Source organism: Rhodamnia argentea, chromosome 6 (assembly GCF_020921035.1).
Source record: "Rhodamnia argentea isolate NSW1041297 chromosome 6, ASM2092103v1, whole genome shotgun sequence".
In the NCBI taxonomy this organism is placed as follows: Eukaryota; Viridiplantae; Streptophyta; class Magnoliopsida; order Myrtales; family Myrtaceae; genus Rhodamnia; species Rhodamnia argentea.
The window spans coordinates 28,417,813-28,437,183 of record NC_063155.1 but is presented as its reverse complement, the minus strand read 5'-3'; the positions used below and the strand labels follow the sequence as shown (position 1 = coordinate 28,437,183).

At 40.8% G+C, this 19,371-nt stretch overlaps 3 protein-coding genes and 1 long non-coding RNA gene across 4 annotated transcripts; 3 read left to right on the top strand and 1 right to left on the bottom strand.

Annotated features, from left to right (window-relative positions):
• Positions 1–1,146: 1,146 nt before the first annotated feature.
• Positions 1,147–1,505, bottom strand: LOC125315428. The gene is made up of 2 exons (XR_007198680.1): positions 1,383–1,505; positions 1,147–1,345 (listed from the first exon to the last, which is right to left on the bottom strand). It is a non-coding gene; the product is annotated as an uncharacterized LOC125315428 (long non-coding RNA).
• On the top strand, positions 1,448–5,569 carry LOC115756708 (alpha,alpha-trehalose-phosphate synthase [UDP-forming] 6). The gene is made up of 3 exons (XM_030696581.2): positions 1,448–3,815; positions 3,955–4,228; positions 5,074–5,569. The coding sequence occupies exons 1-3, from the start codon at positions 1,807–1,809 to the stop codon at positions 5,359–5,361; spliced, it is 2,571 nt and encodes an 856-aa protein (XP_030552441.1). The 5' UTR covers positions 1,448–1,806; the 3' UTR covers positions 5,362–5,569.
• Positions 5,570–11,790: 6,221 nt separating this feature from the next.
• Positions 11,791–15,272, top strand: LOC115727336 (loganic acid O-methyltransferase-like). The gene is made up of 3 exons (XM_030657547.2): positions 11,791–11,932; positions 14,064–14,723; positions 14,871–15,272. Exons 1-3 carry the CDS (start codon positions 11,849–11,851, stop codon positions 15,210–15,212), a joined length of 1,086 nt encoding a protein of 361 aa, XP_030513407.1. The 5' UTR covers positions 11,791–11,848; the 3' UTR covers positions 15,213–15,272.
• Positions 15,273–17,521: 2,249 nt separating this feature from the next.
• Positions 17,522–19,206, top strand: LOC115755986 (loganic acid O-methyltransferase-like). Its single transcript, XM_030695641.2, has 3 exons — positions 17,522–17,656; positions 17,932–18,594; positions 18,695–19,206. Exons 1-3 carry the CDS (start codon positions 17,570–17,572, stop codon positions 19,034–19,036), a joined length of 1,092 nt encoding a protein of 363 aa, XP_030551501.1. The 5' UTR covers positions 17,522–17,569; the 3' UTR covers positions 19,037–19,206.
• Positions 19,207–19,371: the final 165 nt, after the last annotated feature.

Genomic DNA, 19,371 nt, shown 5'->3' with positions numbered 1-19,371 from the left:
AAACACAGGAAGCAGCGGGGGAAAACTGCAACAATCCCACGGGGCTGCGGGGAACGATCCCCGAAATTCCACCGTCGGATCATACGACCCCACCCCAAAAAATAAAAATAAAAATAAAAATAAAAATAAAAGGGAGTCTTCCCAAGAACCAATCACAAAAGCCCCACCCTACTCTATGGCCCAACACTGGACGAAAACCAAACCTTATCCTCTCTCTCTATCTCTATCTCTATCTCTTCCCAGGGGAAACGTGCTCATCTCTATCCATCTAATTAAATAATCCCTTCTCTCTCTCTCCACACTATTTTCCCTTATCTTCACTTCATCGCTGTTACAAAATTATTTCAAGACATCCCTACCCTAACCCACCCCCGTTTAAGCGCGCTGCTGAAAAGGAAATGTCGCATTTCGGACCGCATCATCGACCTAACATGTCGAAGTCGCGAATTAATTAACCTCGTACACATACAATTGTATGCGCATGTAGATATTTCAAGGGGCAGTACTTGAAACGCTTTTTGTTATATGAAAGAACGGAAAAACATTTTTGGCAATGAATCGTTCGCATCATTCAACTGCTTAGTTCGGGTCGTACGATTTTAGATGGATCGTAGCGTTTTATGTTATTCGCGATCAATATTTTCGAAAGTTTAGAGATCAAATTATTATTATTATTATTATTATTATTATTATTTTTGCAGTGTCCTGATTGTGTTAATAATAATGTGTGCCACGGAGGAGGGTTGGAAATTACATTTATTTCAAATCAAGCCATGTTTAATCACGGATATTAGAATCGCTTGATGATCCAAGTCTTACTTTTGAACACAGTGACATAATAACCCTTATGCAAAAATATAACAGGAAAAAAGAAAAGAAAAGAGCGGAATGAAATTCGGAAAATGAGAAGGAACCGTACAGCACCACGTGGCGTGAACCCACCACGCTTGGCCCCCCCCTCTCTCTCTCTCTCCCCTTCCGTTGCCCCCTCGTTCTTATCCACTCCGATCTCCCGCATTTAGAAAAAGAGGGGGATTTGTCAGTGGGCGGGTCCCACACAGCGGGTGACTTGGCGGAGGGCCAACGTGACTTCCAGCTGTATCGTTTCTTCTTCGACTTTGCATTTCGCCGATTTTTTTTTTTTTGGTTCCGGTCGGGCGGCAGTCTTCGTCCATTCTTGTTCTTCCTCTTTAATTTTTGCTCTCCTGTAGAGGGGGCGGTGGTGTTGCTGCGTTAATTGTTCCTGGTCACTCTCCGTCTCTCGCCACTTCACAAGCCCACAGCAGAAAAATTCCGTCTTTTCTTGCAAGCTCCCGAGATTTCTGCATCATCGCTTTGCCCTTTTCTTTTCTCTCTCTCTCTCTCTCTCTCTCTCTCGATACTTCCAAGGTCTCCATCGCCGATAACATCTCTCTTCTTCACTCTCTCTCTCTCTCTCTCTCTGTGGATTTGTGACGGCCTTAGCCGTTTTGATCTGAATCTATTCCCTTCGCTTTTCTCCCTCGCTCGCTCGTTTGTCCATCGTCCAAATTTGGTTCATTCCGTCAAAATCTTTGGCTAGCTTCGCTGCTAGTTCTGCCTCTTTCCAATCTAGCGTTTGACCCGGGTATTCTTTCCGCTTCCTTTTTCGTACTCACCACTTGCCCTCTTCTTCTCTGGATTTTTTATTCGTTTTAGTTTAACTGGGTTGCTTCAGATTCATTTCTTGAGTGGATGGGGTTGCTCTTGTATGTGAGTATGTTTGAAGTCCAGTCTATATTTGCTTAGAAGCCCTTGTTTAGATTTTTGGGGGGTTATCTGTAAGGGATGGTGTCTAGATCTTACTCGAACCTGCTGGAGCTCGCCTCCGGCGAGTCTCCGTCGTTCAGCCGGATGAGCCGCCGGATCCCGCGCATCATGACGGTTGCGAGCATCATCTCGGACGTCGACGACGACAACCGGTGGGAGGGGTCGTGCTCCGACCCGTCCTCGTCATCGACCCAACGGGACCGGATTATCATTGTGGCCAATCAGCTGCCCATCCGAGCTCAGCGGAAATCGGATAGCAATGATAGAGGTTGGACCTTTAATTGGGATGAGAACTCTCTGCTCCTCCTGTTGAAAGATGGTTTAGGTGATAATGACACTGAGTTTATCTATGTTGGTTGTCTTAAGGAAGATATCCACCCTAGTGAGCAGGAAGAGGTCTCTCAAATACTACTTGAAACTTTTAGATGTGTCCCGACTTTTTTGCCCTCTGATTTGTTTACTAGATACTATCACGGGTTCTGCAAGCAACAGCTGTGGCCATTGTTCCATTACATGTTGCCTTTGTCGCCCGACCTCGGTGGTCGGTTCAACCGGTCCTTGTGGCAGGCTTATGTCTCAGTCAATAAGATTTTCGCTGATAGGATCATGGAAGTGATTAATCCGGAGGATGATTTCGTTTGGGTACATGATTACCATTTGATGGTGTTGCCGACTTTCTTGAGGAAAAGGTTCAATAGAGTGAAGCTTGGGTTCTTCCTTCATAGCCCGTTTCCCTCTTCGGAGATTTACAAGACATTGCCGATCAGGGAGGAGCTTCTGAGGGCTCTCCTGAATTCTGATTTGATAGGGTTCCACACTTTCGACTATGCACGCCATTTTCTGTCTTGTTGTAGTCGGATGCTTGGTCTTACCTATGAATCGAAGAGGGGTTATATAGGTCTAGACTATTATGGTCGGACTGTCAGTATTAAAATTCTTCCGGTTGGGATACACATGGGACAATTGCAGTCAGTTTTAAGCCTTCCTGAGACCGAAGCCAAGGTGGGCGAACTTATTAAGCAGTTCTGTGGTCAGGGTAGGGTAATGTTGCTCGGTGTAGATGACATGGATATTTTTAAAGGAATTAGCTTGAAACTGTTGGCCATGGAGCAACTCCTAGTTCAACACCCAGAGTATGAGGGTAAAGTTGTTTTAGTGCAGATAGCTAATCCGGCTCGGGGCAAAGGGAAGGACGTGAAGGAAGTGCAAGCAGAAACTTATTCCACCGTGAAACGTATCAACGAAACTTTTGGCAGACCGGGTTATGAGCCAGTAGTGTTGATCGACCAGCCTCTTAAGTTTTACGAGAGAATTGCCTACTATGTTGTTGCCGAGTGTTGTTTGGTAACAGCTGTCAGGGATGGGATGAATCTCATTCCTTATGAGTACATAATCAGTCGCCAAGGAAACGAGAAACTGGACGAGGTCTTTGGCTTGAAACCTTCAACTCCTAAAAAGAGCATGCTGGTCGTCTCTGAGTTCATAGGGTGTTCGCCATCCTTGAGCGGAGCAATTAGGGTAAATCCTTGGAATATAGATGCCGTGGCTGATGCGATGGACTGCGCCTTGGAAATGCCGGAAGGGGAGAAGCAGCTCCGTCATGAAAAGCATTATAAGTATGTCAGCACGCATCATGTTGGATACTGGGCCCGCAGTTTCCTTCAGGATTTGGAGAGAACGTGTCGAGATCACTCTCGCAGGAGGTGCTGGGGCATTGGGTTCGGGCTCAGTTTTAGAGTAGTTGCGCTGGATTTGAATTTCAGGAAGCTTGTCATGGAGCACATAGTGTCAGCTTACAAAAGGACCACGACGAGGGCTATACTTCTGGACTACGATGGTACTTTGATGCCCCAAGGTTCCATTGACAAGAAGCCGACTCAGAAATCGGTTGAGATCGTAAATAGTCTCTGCCGAGATAAGAACAACATGGTACTTATTGTCAGTGCTAGAACCAGGGAGATGCTAGCTGAGTGGTTCACTCCTTGCAGAAGATTAGGGATAGCTGCTGAGCACGGTTACTTCTTGAGGTGAGCATTACTTTTCTTTTGAGTTTGTCTTCCCTTTAAGGTAAGTCAGTGTGAAAAATATGAAAATGCGTATTTAATGTGCTTCGCTTTTCAAGACCGGTGAGCCTTTTTTTAGCTCGTTCTTTTCTGTGCTTTTTAGGATGAACCGAGATGCAGATTGGGAGACGTGTGTTCCAGTTGCAGACTGTACCTGGAAACAGATCGCGGAACCAGTTATGAACCTCTACACCGAGACAACCGATGGCTCGACCATCGAAAACAAAGAAACTGCACTTGTTTGGTCCTATGAAGATGCAGATCCAGACTTTGGATCGTGCCAGGCTAAGGAACTTCTTGACCATCTTGAAAGTGTGCTTGCCAATGAACCAGTGACTGTGAAGAGTGGGCAAAACACGGTGGAGGTTAAGCCACAGGTCTGTGTTGCATTCTTGTCTAGCCATGCATTATTTATTTGCTGCAAGCATTGGTATGAGAACTTGTTTGGGGCATATTGTCTATGCTGTCTCCATACCGACATTGGAAGGCTTCGCAGCTATCCAAAAGAGCGCCTTACTCTATAGGGGTGCTAACGCTTTACTAATAGAGTATCAAGTCAAGGGTCTTCTTCTATTCCACAAATCTAATACGAGTCATACGACTACTAAAGCCTAGGTCTTCTAGAGTGAAATAGAATAGTAATTTGTCTATATTTTGTGCTACTAGAAACCTAAGCCGCGCTATGCTATACTTGACTGAACCAGAGAAAATCGAAGTTTGAATATACCAGCCGGAGCATAAATATGACCTGCCTTTATCCACTATATATTTGCGTCCATGGCATTAACAAGGTGAATCGGAGTTGGGGTTATGGTGTTTACTTAGATTAGCCTTGGCTTTGTCATGTGCTCTATCCTATGAAAGTACTCGGGTGCCGACTATGGCATAGTAACTTCACCCAATTTTCTCTGTAGAAAAGAGAGGTTAGTACATCTTTATATGTTCAATTGAGTCTGGCCACTCTCCCACTGATGTAAAAGGAGTGTTTCCATAAGCAAATGGAAATTGTATAGGAATAATTCTCTAAGGAACTGAACGCCTTCTTTTTGTTTTGCTTTGTCTTGTTGTTTTGTGGTGGGGGGTTTGTTTAATCCCTTCAGTTACAGGCCTTTGAAATTCCCAGTAATTTTCACTATTAACGCTACTCTTAGAGAAGCAAAGAAAGATTCAGAGAAGCCTCGTAATGCCGATAATGCCTTAAGTGAAATTCTGAATGGTGCAGGGAGTGAGCAAGGGAATTGTCGCCAAGCGATTGTTGTCTGCCATGCAAGAGAGGGGAATGACGCCGGATTTCGTCCTGTGCATCGGCGACGACAGATCCGACGAGGACATGTTCGAGGTGATTACTAGTTCCGTGGCCAATTCGACCATCGCTCCCGACGCGGAGGTGTTTGCGTGTACCGTTTGCCGTCAGCCGAGCAAGGCCAAGTACTATCTGGACGATACAGCGGAGATCGTCAGGCTGATGCAGGGTCTGGCTTCCGTTTCGGAGCTCTCGGAGTCTGTGTAAGGGTGTTCATCGAGAAGAGCATTCATTCGTTTGCAACCGTAAAACTAGTTTGCACCTTCTGTTTACTGCTTTTAACATCCCGGTTTTGGCCCGGGTTTCGGTTTAGCATTAGATGTAAATATGGGTGGCTTTGCGCGAGCTTGATCCACACTTCCAGTGCTTGAATTGATGATAATCTTCAGCGAATGCAGTCGGTCCTCTTGCCTTGGATTTCTGTGCTTGTGCTTGAGAAGTATTAGGAACATTTTTATACTCGACCTTGCATTATGTAACGTAGTTGATCAAATCGTCGTCACCGCACTCTAAAGAACCTATCCACCCGCTCCTCTCTTCCTCATGGTAGACGGGTTCGACACGCCCATCAACGTGTATCGATCACTTGACCGTGTGCCGCTGTCACGGCCATGGTGCACCTCATATTCGAGGCTGGCAACGGTGGCGGGCCTGGCTTGAGGTCAGACGACCTTAATTTGACCGAGCTCTGTTGCAGAACTCAAATATGAGACACAGCTTTGCGACTCCTTGGCCGTGGGTGCGGATGCCCTCGCGATCGTGGCCGACCTCAAATTTGTGGCAAATAGTCGCTCTGACTCAAAGCTCAAATCGAGGTTGACGACATGGAGTAACAGGTGTCCATGAAGAAGAGAAGCATGTGTTTTGAAATGACGGGAAGATATTTGATATCTGAGGGTGAAGCTGAAAAAGGTCTTTATAATTATCGTTAAAGGCTCCGTTTGCTTTCGCCAAAAAATATAATTAAAAAATTATTTTCCGAAAAATGATCATTTACATTGCTTGAAATAATTAATCAATGTAAAACATCTCTTTTTCGTCAATAATTTATGATTAAATATTTTCGTGGACATTGAAATAAAAAAAGATTTCGTTCACTTATTTTTGTAATCGATATAGACGATTAATTTTTATAAAAATATTTTTCACATCATTAATTTTTTTGCAACTCTTTTGTTTCGCACAACATAATTGATTTGGAAAATTTTAAAATAATCGTTTGTATCAATTGAAATAATTAGTCAATGGAAGATGTTTCCTTATCGACAACAATTTATCTATCTAAACATTTTTGTTGACAATTGAAAAATAATTTATTTATTCATTTTTGTAAGCGATGCAAAAGAACATTTTTAGAAAAATTCAAACAATTCATTTTTCGTGAAATAAATGAAGCCCGAGTTAATTAGAGCTAGTACGTAAGTAAGAGTTGGCAAGTAAGTTGGAGCGATAAGAATCTAGCATTGTTTACATCTTTGCGTAGTTACTCCAAGGCAGTCGTTGATGGGTAACAGCGGCAGCCGTCGTTTTTCACAGACTCTCGTCGACGACTATTGACACACAAGCTCTAATTAATCATCCAATTTGAAGTAGGAGACGCTTAATTGGAAAGGTTTTACGCAAGTTTAGAGATTTGATTAATTGATTTGAGGAAAAACAATGCTTATATTTGGCATGGTGGGTTTCGTAAATATAAATAAGCAGTTAAATAAGAAAAACATGACACAAATGATCTTTGAACTTTGACTCAAAGTGCACAGTCGTCCATGAACTTTTAATTTATTCAATGCAGTCCTTAAATTTTTGAAACATATTTAATTTAATCTTTGGACTATATGAAAATGTTCGATACTGTACCTGAACTTGAATTAATACAAGGATAATATTTAAAAATTTTATACAATACAGGGACTAGATTGAACATTTACTAAAAGTTTAGGGACCACATTGAATGAATTAAAAGTTCAGGAGTGACATTGCGCAATGAGATAAAGTTCAGGGAATATATTAAATAATTTGAAAGTTCAAGGACGATATTACACACTGAGTAAAAGTTTAAAAATCCCTTAAAATAGCATTGTATTCCTATTTCAAGAGAAAAATTTCAATAGAGATGTTATATTAGCCAGTTACCTTTATGGGATTTCTATTTCTGGCCCAATCGAAGGGCCTAGTAAAAGAAACAACGTGCGAAAATTAGTAGTTTGGCCCGGCTTCTCTGATGGACCCTTGGTAAAGTTTGACGATATCTTTCTATGGATTAGCAAAGCAAGAGAGGAGCCCGCGTGCATGCAAAGAAAAATAGAGATAAAAAAAGGGATTTGCATAAGTAATTAAAGAAACGATATTAAGTTTAAAGTTCTCTCTATTCTCAAAAAAAAAAAAAATTGAAATTTTAAGTCGTTGCACAACCAAGAATATTCGAATGCAATTTTAGATAGTTTGAGAGATTCAAGAAATCGCCTTGTTAATCGTCTAAGCTATTTTCAAATGTTGATTTTACTCATAGTTTAGCAATGAACGACTAAAATTCATTTTGGAAACTTGTAATGGATTTTTTTTTTGGCTTTTGTGCAAAAACCTAGAGTGTGAGTTGGGTTGTCCTAAAATCTCTTCACCACACATGCCCTAATTTTTGTTCAAAACCATGCATAATACATGCAAGAACCTATGACTGTTGATAGAAATATTAGGAACGAAGGCGAGTGCATGATATAACTTTTAAAAATAGCAGTACTTTTGACCTCGAGATAACTTTCTAAAATTGCTTTCAATCTCTAGAAAATATAGAGGTGCTTATGTAATGAGGTCAAAATCGATCTCGGCGTATTTACAACCTTACGTGATTCACGAAGATGAATCAAATATAGAAAGGCAATTTGTAGGGAAAAGGGTCAAAAAAATTTCTAAACCTATTGCGTTGATACCAATTTAGTTGTATTTATATAAATTGAGTCCATCTTACCAATTTTGGTCGAAAATCGTTGACGTGGATATCGACCATCCTATATGGAATGACTGGAGCTAACTTTGATTTTTTAAATATATTATTTTTATTTTTTATTTTTCTTTTCTTTTTATTGAGGGCCACGAGGGTCATCGGTATTGGGCGAGGGACGCACACCCTTGCTGAATCCGGGCTTCTCGGCCTCGCCCGGCCTCAGGCGAGGGCGTCGTAGCCTTTGCCCGGACCACGCTAGGGCTGCGGTGCCCTTGCCCGGTCTAGATTTCGTCAAAGCTCACGGTCCTCGCCGTCACCAATGAGGGCCGCGACACCCTTGCCCAATGATGGCGAGGGTCGCCAGGAACCTTCGCCGACTTTCAATAATAAAAAAAAAGAGTAAAGAAAAGAAAAAGAAAAAGAAAAATATTATAAAAAAAATGCAAAAAAAGTGTCTACATAGGACGACCGGTGTCCACATCGGTGATTTCGGATTAAAATTAGTTAGATGGACTCAATTGATACAAATACAAGAGATTTAAGATGAAATTGACATAATTAAAAGATTTAAGACTGAAGTGATATTAATACAATATGTTTGGAACTTCTTTTTCAACACTTATCTCGCAATTTGTATCTTCTTACACGATATATCGATTAGTCAAATCAAAGCCCTTTTTTATTTTAAGGAACGTTTTTCGTCGAAGACAGATACGCTACTTCTTTTCATTTTTTTTTTTTTTTGCAAATAATACTAGGACTCTTTGACTCGACAAATCAACCAACGAACTGAAACAAAACAAAACAAAATCACCGCGAATTAGCTTGGGGCTACATGGTGATCAATTATTCATGCTAGGCGAGAATCTTAGAGCCCTAGGCCGAGGCTCTAGTAGAGCTTGCCAGCTTTGATTCAGATTAATTAAAATTTGAAGCAGTTAATCTTGTATTTGTCTTTAATAAGGTGGTTATTGCCCTTGGTCCCCCTCTTTTCACCTAGGTTAGCAATAACAAATGGTTTTGGCTATAGAACCCTATGTACATACTGCCAATTAATTTTGTTAAAAATCGTGATTTTTAGAACTACTTTTCCGTTTGGTTTGTTTTTGTTTGGTAGGAAGACACGTCTAGGAGACTACATTATCTTCGCATCTTTTACTTTCTTTTTACAACCAAAAAAAAAATTCATGTTTTTTAATTGATGAATATCCGATTATGAAACACCCTACCGATTTTTATGAACTAATAACGAAGCGAATCAAAGCTTTGATAGGGTCCAAAATGAGATTGTTTCCTTATGTTAGTGTGAAAAAAAATGAACCTTTGTCGTGCCTCGTGCGCCTTATCCATTTATATGTCGATGAGAATAAAGTTTTGCTTGTTTGCATTGCAATCTTTGCGAACGGTTTGCATCGAAAAAAACTTGTACCAAGGAAAACTCCAAAGCAAAAATATTCTATAGGACACGAAATTCCAATTTCCCATGCCTCCAAAATTTTCGTAGCACCTATATTTCTATATTCATAAAACTGGCATTAGATAATTCCTTTTTAACTAAAAGAATTACAAGAGACCAAAAGTGGCTACTCTTGGTCCCAAGGCACCCAAACAACTCGCATGTTCCTAGAAAAACTTAATACTTGTTAGGCATAGTTTTTTAAAAACTGGTAGGCATAATTTAGAAGGTAAAAAGTTTTGCCTACTATGATTCTCCCGTAGACCGAGTGATACGATCCATACGAGACACGAACTTCACGTTGGATTAACCAAATCTCATGACTCGGATTATTCAGTTTAAGACAGACTAGGTCTAAACAAGAATGTTTACATTTAAATTCGACACTCTGTAAAATGGTATATATGATCTCCGGATGTGTAGTATCACACTCTGTATTAATTTGCGATGAAATAATTAGTCTACAATGGTTTACAACATAATTTATTGTGCCTTGAGATCTTTTAGATTATTGCACATAGGTTGTGAAAGGAGTTGGTGGTCGGTTTATAAATGTGAGGAAAAGTTTCATCCTTTGAACTAGCTTATTTATATTTTTCCCCTCATGGCGGCCCCATTGGTCAATTTTTATCATGAAAACCTCGCCCTCGCTCTAGACCTTTTTTTTTTTTTTTTCTGGTTATAATTTGGTTCTACCGTTTTCGTGTTTTCCTTGATAAATAATGCCCCTTTTCTGAGGAGTTGCTTTCCATCCTCTTAATAATGGCAAAAAATTGTGTCAGCAAGCCAATCAACTTATTAATTTTGTCTTAATGACGAAAGGACTCATTTCAAAACACGGCTAATTCCCCATGAGGTAACTCTATTGATTTTCAATGGTAAAAGAGCCCATGATCAATTAAAAATTAATTAATTTCTTAAAGTAGAATTTGCATGGATAGAGTATAAGGCCATACTCGTTTATGTCGAAGATAATAGCGAGGGCGACAAATAGGTGAAGATGGCTAGAGTCACAGGTATCATGACTTTTTGGTAGGGCAACCAGGAAGCAAAATATGCATCTTTTTAGGGGGAATACACTATTTTAAAGAAACTGTACTATATATCATGATTGGAAATAAAGCTTTTCTCCTTTTGTTTTTGAAACAAAGAAAGTATGCTGTAAATAAGGGAATCCAAGAACAATCCACGAACCATTAATTTTGCTTTTGGAAACAAAGTTGGTCAAAGCTGTCTTAGTCTCATTAAGTGAAGTACAAAATCTCATTCGACCCAAAAAAAAAAAAAATTACATAATCTCTTGCTCTTGTTCTGCTGGAAAAACAGGAATTACTCGTATACTGAACCTTGTATCCCTAGAACAAAGATCAGTGGAGATGGAATGCACGTCATTGAGATGAAAACTAAACTAATAAAAGTTTCGATGGTTATTATCATCTCGTGACAAAGCTGATTAGTGTGGGCCTGAACTTAAACTAGCCGATGGCCGCTTTCGTCAAATCAAGAGAAAGATAGATTTTCTGGAAAAAATGACAATGACATCGATTTTCTGCCAATAAAATAAAGCAAACTACGACAGCAACTCGTGAATAATGCAGAGTGTGCTCTGCACCTCTCCTATGCTATAACAAAACAAAACATCTTCGATTTGGAAGCCATGGACGCACCCAACAAGGCTGTCTGTAATGTTTTCCAAGGAGATTACCGCAGTTTTAATACTGACAATGAATTATCTTTACTGTTATTTTTCTTTTCGAATTAATACATGAAATTTTCAACCAGAATATTACCCACAGAAAATTTATCGCGCTCGAAAATTTTTCAAATAGATGAATAATGGCGACGCTAAATCTTACTCTAGATGGGGACATGTCATCGACAACAAGGCCCATCTTGTTTTTTTTTTTTTTTTGGTCAAGTTTAAAGAAAGAGGCCAATAGTCGCCAAATTCGAAAAAATGTGAGGCGCACCTGAAGTCTAAATTAGATATTAGTAGATATCGTTGCTCAAATGGTAGAGTACTGATTAATCCTACTTTCGTCAAAAGAAAAAAAAAGAAAAAAACCAACTCGCTCTTGGACGGTCCAAACTTATTTTTCTGAATCTCTTATTTTACCTACATGTAAAGCGGCAATCAATAAAGAAAGAGTAAGAATCAAAGTGGGGCGCCATGCGTGTGCATGCTTTTTTTTTTCCGTCTTCTATAAAAGAGGCCTCCCAATCGACCCTCGAGCTATTCCCTCTCGAACAAAAGCGCACACAGCAGAGAGAGAGAGAGAGAGAGAGAGAGAGAAGATATGGCAACGTTGGTGCCTTATTCATCACTTCCAACGAACGGGGGAAGTGGAAGTTTCAGCTATCAGAAGAACTCGTACTACCAGGTAATTAACTACGTTTCGTAATAGCGCTTGATCAAACCATAACCTCTCTCTCTCTCTCTCTACGTTTCAAGGGGCTTCTAAGGTTTGCAATGGTGTCGAATCTATGTATTTTTGATCCAACGGTAGGTACCGATACTGATCCAGCTGAGGTAGAATAATTTCCTTTCCTGTGCTAAACGCTAAACTTATTCAAGGCGATTATCGTCATGAGTCAAAATTGTCTTGCCGTCGATATAACGAGCGAAGTAAGCAAAGAAAAGAAGATAGTTAGGCTATCAGAGGTAGGGGTGGAACTTGATGTGGCTTTCTTACTCAGACTAAGGCTAAGACAGGCCCGCTTGGACATATAAGTTTGGATGCAATCTCTCTCTCTCTCTCTCTCTCTCTCTGATATTTGGACAAATACTCCGTATTGGGGTTGCATCGAAAGATATTGTTCTCCATGGATCGGGCCACTAGTTTTTGCCAATCACATGCTAGCAAAATATACAGAATTTATTGATGTAGCACAAAATATATCATGCGCCGTTCTTAGAGAAGACCGGTGCTCTCTCAACTTTGAAATATAATGTGCAACCGCCTTCTTTGAAAGCTTAATATTAGAGAGCAATAGAAACTTTTATATGTCTCGTGTTCAAACATTAAAACGACAATGAGCTCTTTCGAAAATGAATATGTACATACGTATGTACCTATATGCTCTAGATACGTGTATTGTGATGGAAGATGTGTATTACTTGAGCAATATCTTGTTGGACCATATTTTTCTTTCTCTAATTAGGATTCTGATTGGTGGGTTACAAGTATAGCCATTATCCGTTTATGTTTTATTAAGCATGTTTTGTGCGCGATGTCAATACTTGTAACTCACCATTAGACTCTGTTCAGACAAAGTTTTCAAGCACTTCATCCCTATATTATTCAACTTATATTTGGTTTGGTTCCTAAGTCACAAATCACCGGCTTAAACATGGGTATATATTCCAAGTCTTTTGCCACGTCCTCGTCTCCAACATAAATATAAACTCATTTAAGTCTAAATTAAAACAAGGGTACATGGACCACGCACGAGCAAGAGCTAAAACCTAATCACGGGACAACCTATAGTTTACAAATATGTTGGGACCAGCAGGTCAACCTCGCCTGGAATCAAACATGAATTGGGTGTCGCCAATCAATTCCACGAAAAGTCAAAGCCCGCTTGTTGCGGCATCAAATCAAGCTTTTTGCTCGTCAATTTCAATCTCGTCGGGGCAGATATGATTAATCGATTAGAGATATATTTAAAGAGTAATATGGAAAGATACGATCTTTAATGAAAAAAACCATAAGTACATATGAGATACTATATTATATAATTGATGTGACCTAGCTTTCGTCAATAGAGGCTTAAAATGGACTATAGAAAAATTCGGAAAACAACACTGGGTTGGCACCTATGGCAGTCCCATAGAATATATTTGAAGAAAATGTTTATACCTATAGCATATTAATTCGACCCTATTCTTTTCTTTTCCTTGTCGCCAGTAAGTATTTCAAGCAACAAATTGGACACTATAAATCACAACTACAAAAAAAATTCACAACTAGTGAGCTCGGTCAGCTATTTAAATGCTTAAATAGAAGTGAGATAATTGAAAACTGAGGTTTTTAGTCCTTAAGTTTCCTTGTTTTTGTGATTCTAATATCTAACTTTCGTTTTCGAATTACTATTCTTGGACGCCCCAATTTTAATGATACTTTGGCTAATGCAAAGATACTTCAATATCAACATTTTAAATATTGTCTGGTACATGCAAGAACCGTGAGCTGAACATATTATGACCGCTTTTTTTCATGTGATTTAAGATAAAATTTTCTGACGTGTGACCTAATTTTCCATTGATGTTGTTGGGTTGCTTTGGGGAGTTCTAAGGGCCTAAAAAATTGTATACTTTGGGACTGAGTTGGCCAAAAGCCAAAAATGTTACCTATGTTTGAGGCAAACGAGGATCATATCAATTTTTACCCTAGGATTTTTCTTTTATTTTTATTTTTTGGCCTGGCATTCATGCTTGATATTGGCAACAGCGATTGTTTGAAAAATATGGGCGATATCGTTAATTCATGTCTCATTCGTCCTGACGTTTAGGGACTGGCCGTAAACGTTGTGAAGGACAAAATTGAAGAAGCGATAATCCACAAAATGGACGTGGAGAGACTCTCATCGATGGCAAGCACAATCAATATCGCCGATTTGGGGTGCGCCGTTGGACCGAACACCTTCTTGTCCATGCAAAACATCCTCGACTGCATCGAGAGGAAGTACCGAACCCAATGCCCTACTCGCGAAACCCCTGAATTCTCCGTCTTCTTCAACGACCTCCCGGAGAACGACTTCAACACCCTCTTCTGCTTGCTCCCTGCGGAGAGGCGGTACTTCGTGGCTGGCATCCCGGGCTCGTTCCACGGGAGGCTGTTCCCAGAGTCCTCCCTCCACTTCGTCCACTGCGCGGTCTCGCTTCACTGGCTCTCTAGAGTTCCGGAGGAGCTCCTCTGCGAGGGCTCTGCCGCGTGGAACAAGGGGAGGGTCCACTACACAAGCGCACCGGATGAGGTGGTGGGCGCATATAGAGCTCGGTTTGCGGCGGACATGGATGATTTCCTAGGGGCGAGGGCGAAAGAGGTTGCGGTGGGAGGGTTGATGGCGATCATCATGGCCGGCATTCCTCACGGAATGCCTCACGCTATGCTCCCGGCCGGGGTGATGTACGATCTTCTTGGGTCAGCCCTACTGGAGATGGCACAAGAGGTATACTTCAGACTGTCCTGTCGCATCATAATGATCGAGATGTTTGTATTCTTCTGGCGTTCCTGTGAGACCTGTGTTGAGACTAGTCGCTGTGATGCATCAAATGATGGAAACTTATAAGGAAGCTAAGTTTAGATTCATCTGCAGGGAGTGATAACGGAGGAACAAGTGGACACCTTCAACTTGCCCATATACGCAGCCTCGCCTCAGGAGATGAGGGAGATCGTGGAGCGGGACGGGAGCTTCAGCATCGAGGCCATGGACTTGGCCAACCCGTCGCCGTGGCTGACCGGTCCGGTCGACATGCAAGAGTGGACTGACCACGTGAGAGCCGCCATGGAGCCGCTCTTCGCCGCCCATTTCGGAGACCAAGCGACTGTGGACGAGATATTCGATCGGTTGATGAGGAAGCTCGTGGAGCGCTCTCGAGAGGTGGAATGCAGCTACAGGGAAAAGATTCAATTGTACGTCATCTTGAGGCGCGTTTGAAGGACCCTTCTTTGTGTGATTACGTGGTGTGGCAAAAGACTCATTACCCTTGGGCCAAGGCAAGCCCGTCGATGTTCTTCGATGTGCCGGCGTTGTTGCACCGTAATCGATTAGACGCCGCGATGGCTTTCAACCGGAAAATTTGTTTTGTCGAGAGAGTTGGAGGGTCTAGTTGTGTAAGCAAATGTTTGAGGGGCAAATTGCGTGGAGATTATAATTTAGGAGACCGAAAATGGGCTTGATTCATCTCTTGAAGAAGAAAAGAGAAAAGAGATCGAAGGTGTATTGTGGATGTTTCATATGTGATTCGATATTCTCTCGACAAGATAAATTTAACGCTTGTTCAATTTTCATTTTATAATAAAATATATTTTAGCATGATTGGTCTAACATTTCTAAAATACAATTTCAAACATGATAATACCGTGCCAACGGTGATTGTACTTTTTACGAAACTGTAATCAAGATAAGTCGCCTAGAGTGCAAAAAAAAAAAGAAAACATAATACCTCAACAATGGTACGCAACTATGCACTTCAATAATGTCATAATAAAATGTCATAGAATGGGGGAAAAAAACAAGTAGTTGTCCTCCAGCCGGTAAGCTCTGTACTTTATTTTTCACTTGAAAAAGCAATAACCAAACTTCTATAAGCATATACATAATGCAATTAAGTCTTAAACGTTTTAAAAGTTACAATCAAATTTTAAAAGCGGGGGGCTTTCTTCGTTTTTGCTTATATGGCTTGTTCATGAGAATCGAACCAAAGCAAAACTCAATTTTGATTTAAAATCTAGAAAAGTTTCGAGCTTAAAATAAAACCTTCACTCCGATTGTTGAACCTCAAAATTGCATCATTCGAACTCAAAAAAGATTTCAGTTATCGATCAAAGGTGCCTACAGTTGTGCAAAGGTTGCTGTTGATTGACGTTAATGAATTTTTCTTGACCAATTCTGGAGATACAAAGGCTGTCAAAGGATATTCTTTCTGATCACTAATTGGAATAATTTGAGCATGGATGCATGCATGAAGTTGATAAGATTGATCCGATCGATCCAATTAAGGATATTCCATCTTATGTAGTCAAACTCAAGGCATAGTTTTTTATATATAATCTAATGACAAATTGGGTAATTTTTTTCCAAAGGAAAAACCAGTAAGCTCAGAGAACAATAAAGTTGTTATAAATTTAAAACGACGTGGTCCATGCAATGTGCACATTTTCGTTAGATGAGACTAATTGGTCCCCTCTCTAGCTATTGTTAGAACTTAGACATCTTGTGATTAATTTGTCACTCATGATTAATTTGACAAATTCCCAAGTAAACGACAATCGAGGTCCATACAATGTGCACATTGCTCATTAGATGGGACTAATCGGTCCCCTCTTCAACCATTGTTAGAATTAAGACATCCTGTGATTAATTTGTCACTCATAATCACCATGACACTAATTCAAGCAAAGGACAATTAAGGTCCATTACAATGTCCACGTTGCTCATTGGGTGGGACTAATCGGTCCCCTCCTCAACAATTGTGTTAGAACATAGACGTCTTCTGATTAATTAGTCTCATATAGTTGCCTTGACACATCCTGAAGCTAAGGACAATTCAGGATGACATGATCTAATTGCTAAAAAAATTAATGTTGCCGTCGGGGGCATTTTAGAAAGATTATATGACATTGACATCGTGCAATTGGTATTTTTGTTGATGCAATCTTCATTTTCCTTGGCTATTCCCATGTCACGAATTAACAACCCTTGTGACTATCTTATCCCCAACATATGAATTAGAAAAGTGGTGCATTATGAGATAGCCACGAAAGGGTGGTCCAAAGTAGCTCACAAGTTGCGTAGGAAATAGCTTATATACTTAGAGATACTACTAGGCCATGAAAGAGACCTTTCTTTGTCCCCTTTGTAGATGTTGTCCACCACTCAAAAGATACTCTCCGTAATTTTTTTTAATGATGCATTAATTAGACTAAGTGCCAGTAATTTTATATAATTCCCTCTATAGCTAGTTGTAATTGATTTATCCTAACCCCTAAAGTGGAACTAAATGTATGCTTTCAACTTTAAAGTAAAATTAGAGACATAAGAGCTGCTGAGGTTAAGGTCCCGACGATATGAGTTCGGGATGACATTGCATATTGGACCAAAGCTCATGGATTATATTGTACAGATTAAAAGTTCAGGACCAGATTACATCGGATCAAAGTTCATGAATCGTTTGTGTCATTTTTCCTTTTCATTTATATAGTTATCAACCATCGACGCACCTATAAGCACGTCCACATTGAGAGAGAGAGAGAGAGAGAGAGAGAGAGAGAGAGAGAGAGAGAGAGAGAGAGATGGGAGATAGAAACCCTGGCGTGGATTCTCCCACAACAAATGGAGGAGATGGAAGGTACAGCTACAGCAAAAATTCCCAATACCAGGTCTCTTCATCCTTCTCTTTTTTCTTTTCATGATTCTTCACTGCTGCTAACATTCTCCATCTGTTGCATGAATAAGCACGAGCTCTTTACACCATAATTCCAAATTAATCCCAAACTAGGGTAAGTGATGGAGAAGCATCGATGACCACACTTCTTTACATCAAAAGGAAAAAAAAACAGAATTAGGATATTACGTGTCTTAATTGCGACTTATATAAGAAGGAGGAAGAGAAATTGCTACAATGACTAAGAATGTCTGTTGAGTTGATTCTCAGAGACTAGCCACTAACATCATGAGCGAAAAGATAGACGCCGTGATAACGGAGAAATTCGATGTTGCGAGTCTATCCTCTACTTCCCATGCAATCCGACTCGCCGACCTAGGATGTGCCACTGGTCCCAACACGATCTTAGCGATGCAAAACATCGTGCAAATCTTGCAAAGGAAGTTCAATTCCCAATGCCCTAATTCTCGAACCCTGCCTGAGTTTCACGTGTTCTTCAACGACAAGATCTCGAACGACTTCAACACCCTCTTCGCGACCCTCCCCTCCCATAAGCCCTACTTCGCTGCAGGCGTTCCCGGCTCTTTCCACACCAGATTGTTCCCCAACGCGTCCCTTCACTTCGTGTACTCCTCCATCGCGCTGCACTGGCTCTCCGAGGTCCCAGAGAAGGTGACGGACCGGGACTCGGCAGCATGGAACAAAGGTAGGGCTCACTACACTAGTGCCCCGGAAGAAGTGGTTAAAGCTTATGCAGAGCAGTTTGCCAAGGACATGGAGGAATTTTTGAGGACCAGGGCTGACGAGGTAGTGAGCGGAGGGATGATGGTGATTATCATGCCGGGAATTCCACATGGTATGCCTCATCGGCGAGTTCCAAGCGGGATTATGTATGATGTTATGGCTTCTAGTCTCATGGACATGGTGAATGAAGTAAGTACCTATATAGGGATTTATAAAGATCGATAAAATTGGTCGGCTTTCATCGACAAGAAAGTAATCCACCTTTGCTAATTTTACCCACTTTTTCTAGGGTCTAGTCAGTGAAGATAAAGTGGCTTCCTTCAACTTGCCACTGTATGCACCCTCGCCGGAGGAGATGACTACCCTGGTGACCAAGAATGGCAACTTCACCATTGAAGCGATGGAGCTGACAAACCCATCGCCCAACATGATCGGTCCCATCGACGTCCGTGGATGGATGGTGCATGTGAGGGCGGCGATGGAAGGCATGCTTGCGAAGCACTTCGACAAGAACACAATTGCCGAGTTGTTCAATCGATTGGTTCGGAAGCTGTCCGGCGAGTGCTCTCAAGAACTCGAAGCGTCCTACAGAGAAGGCATTCAGCTCTTCACCGTTTTGAAACGCAGATAAAGTATCGATAACGATGGATGGGTAGTTGCCTGTGTGCTTATGGATGTTGATTGCTCGATCTTTGTCCGATAGCAGTTGATTCCCTACGCTTGTCCTTTATTCCCTACTCAAGATTCGCTTGTGAAAAAATGTTTGTCTTGTGGTGGAAGGTTGTGCTCTATTTTCTACTTTCTAGTTTCTATCAATAAAAATCCTATTATTTATTGAGAGAATCGCTCTGGTCGTTGTATTGTATTTATGAAAAAAGAACTTATAGACTTTGGCTATTCTTTGATACCATGTGAGATTTGGTGGGATTACCATCAATTATTCTAAAAACTTAAATAGTGAAATGA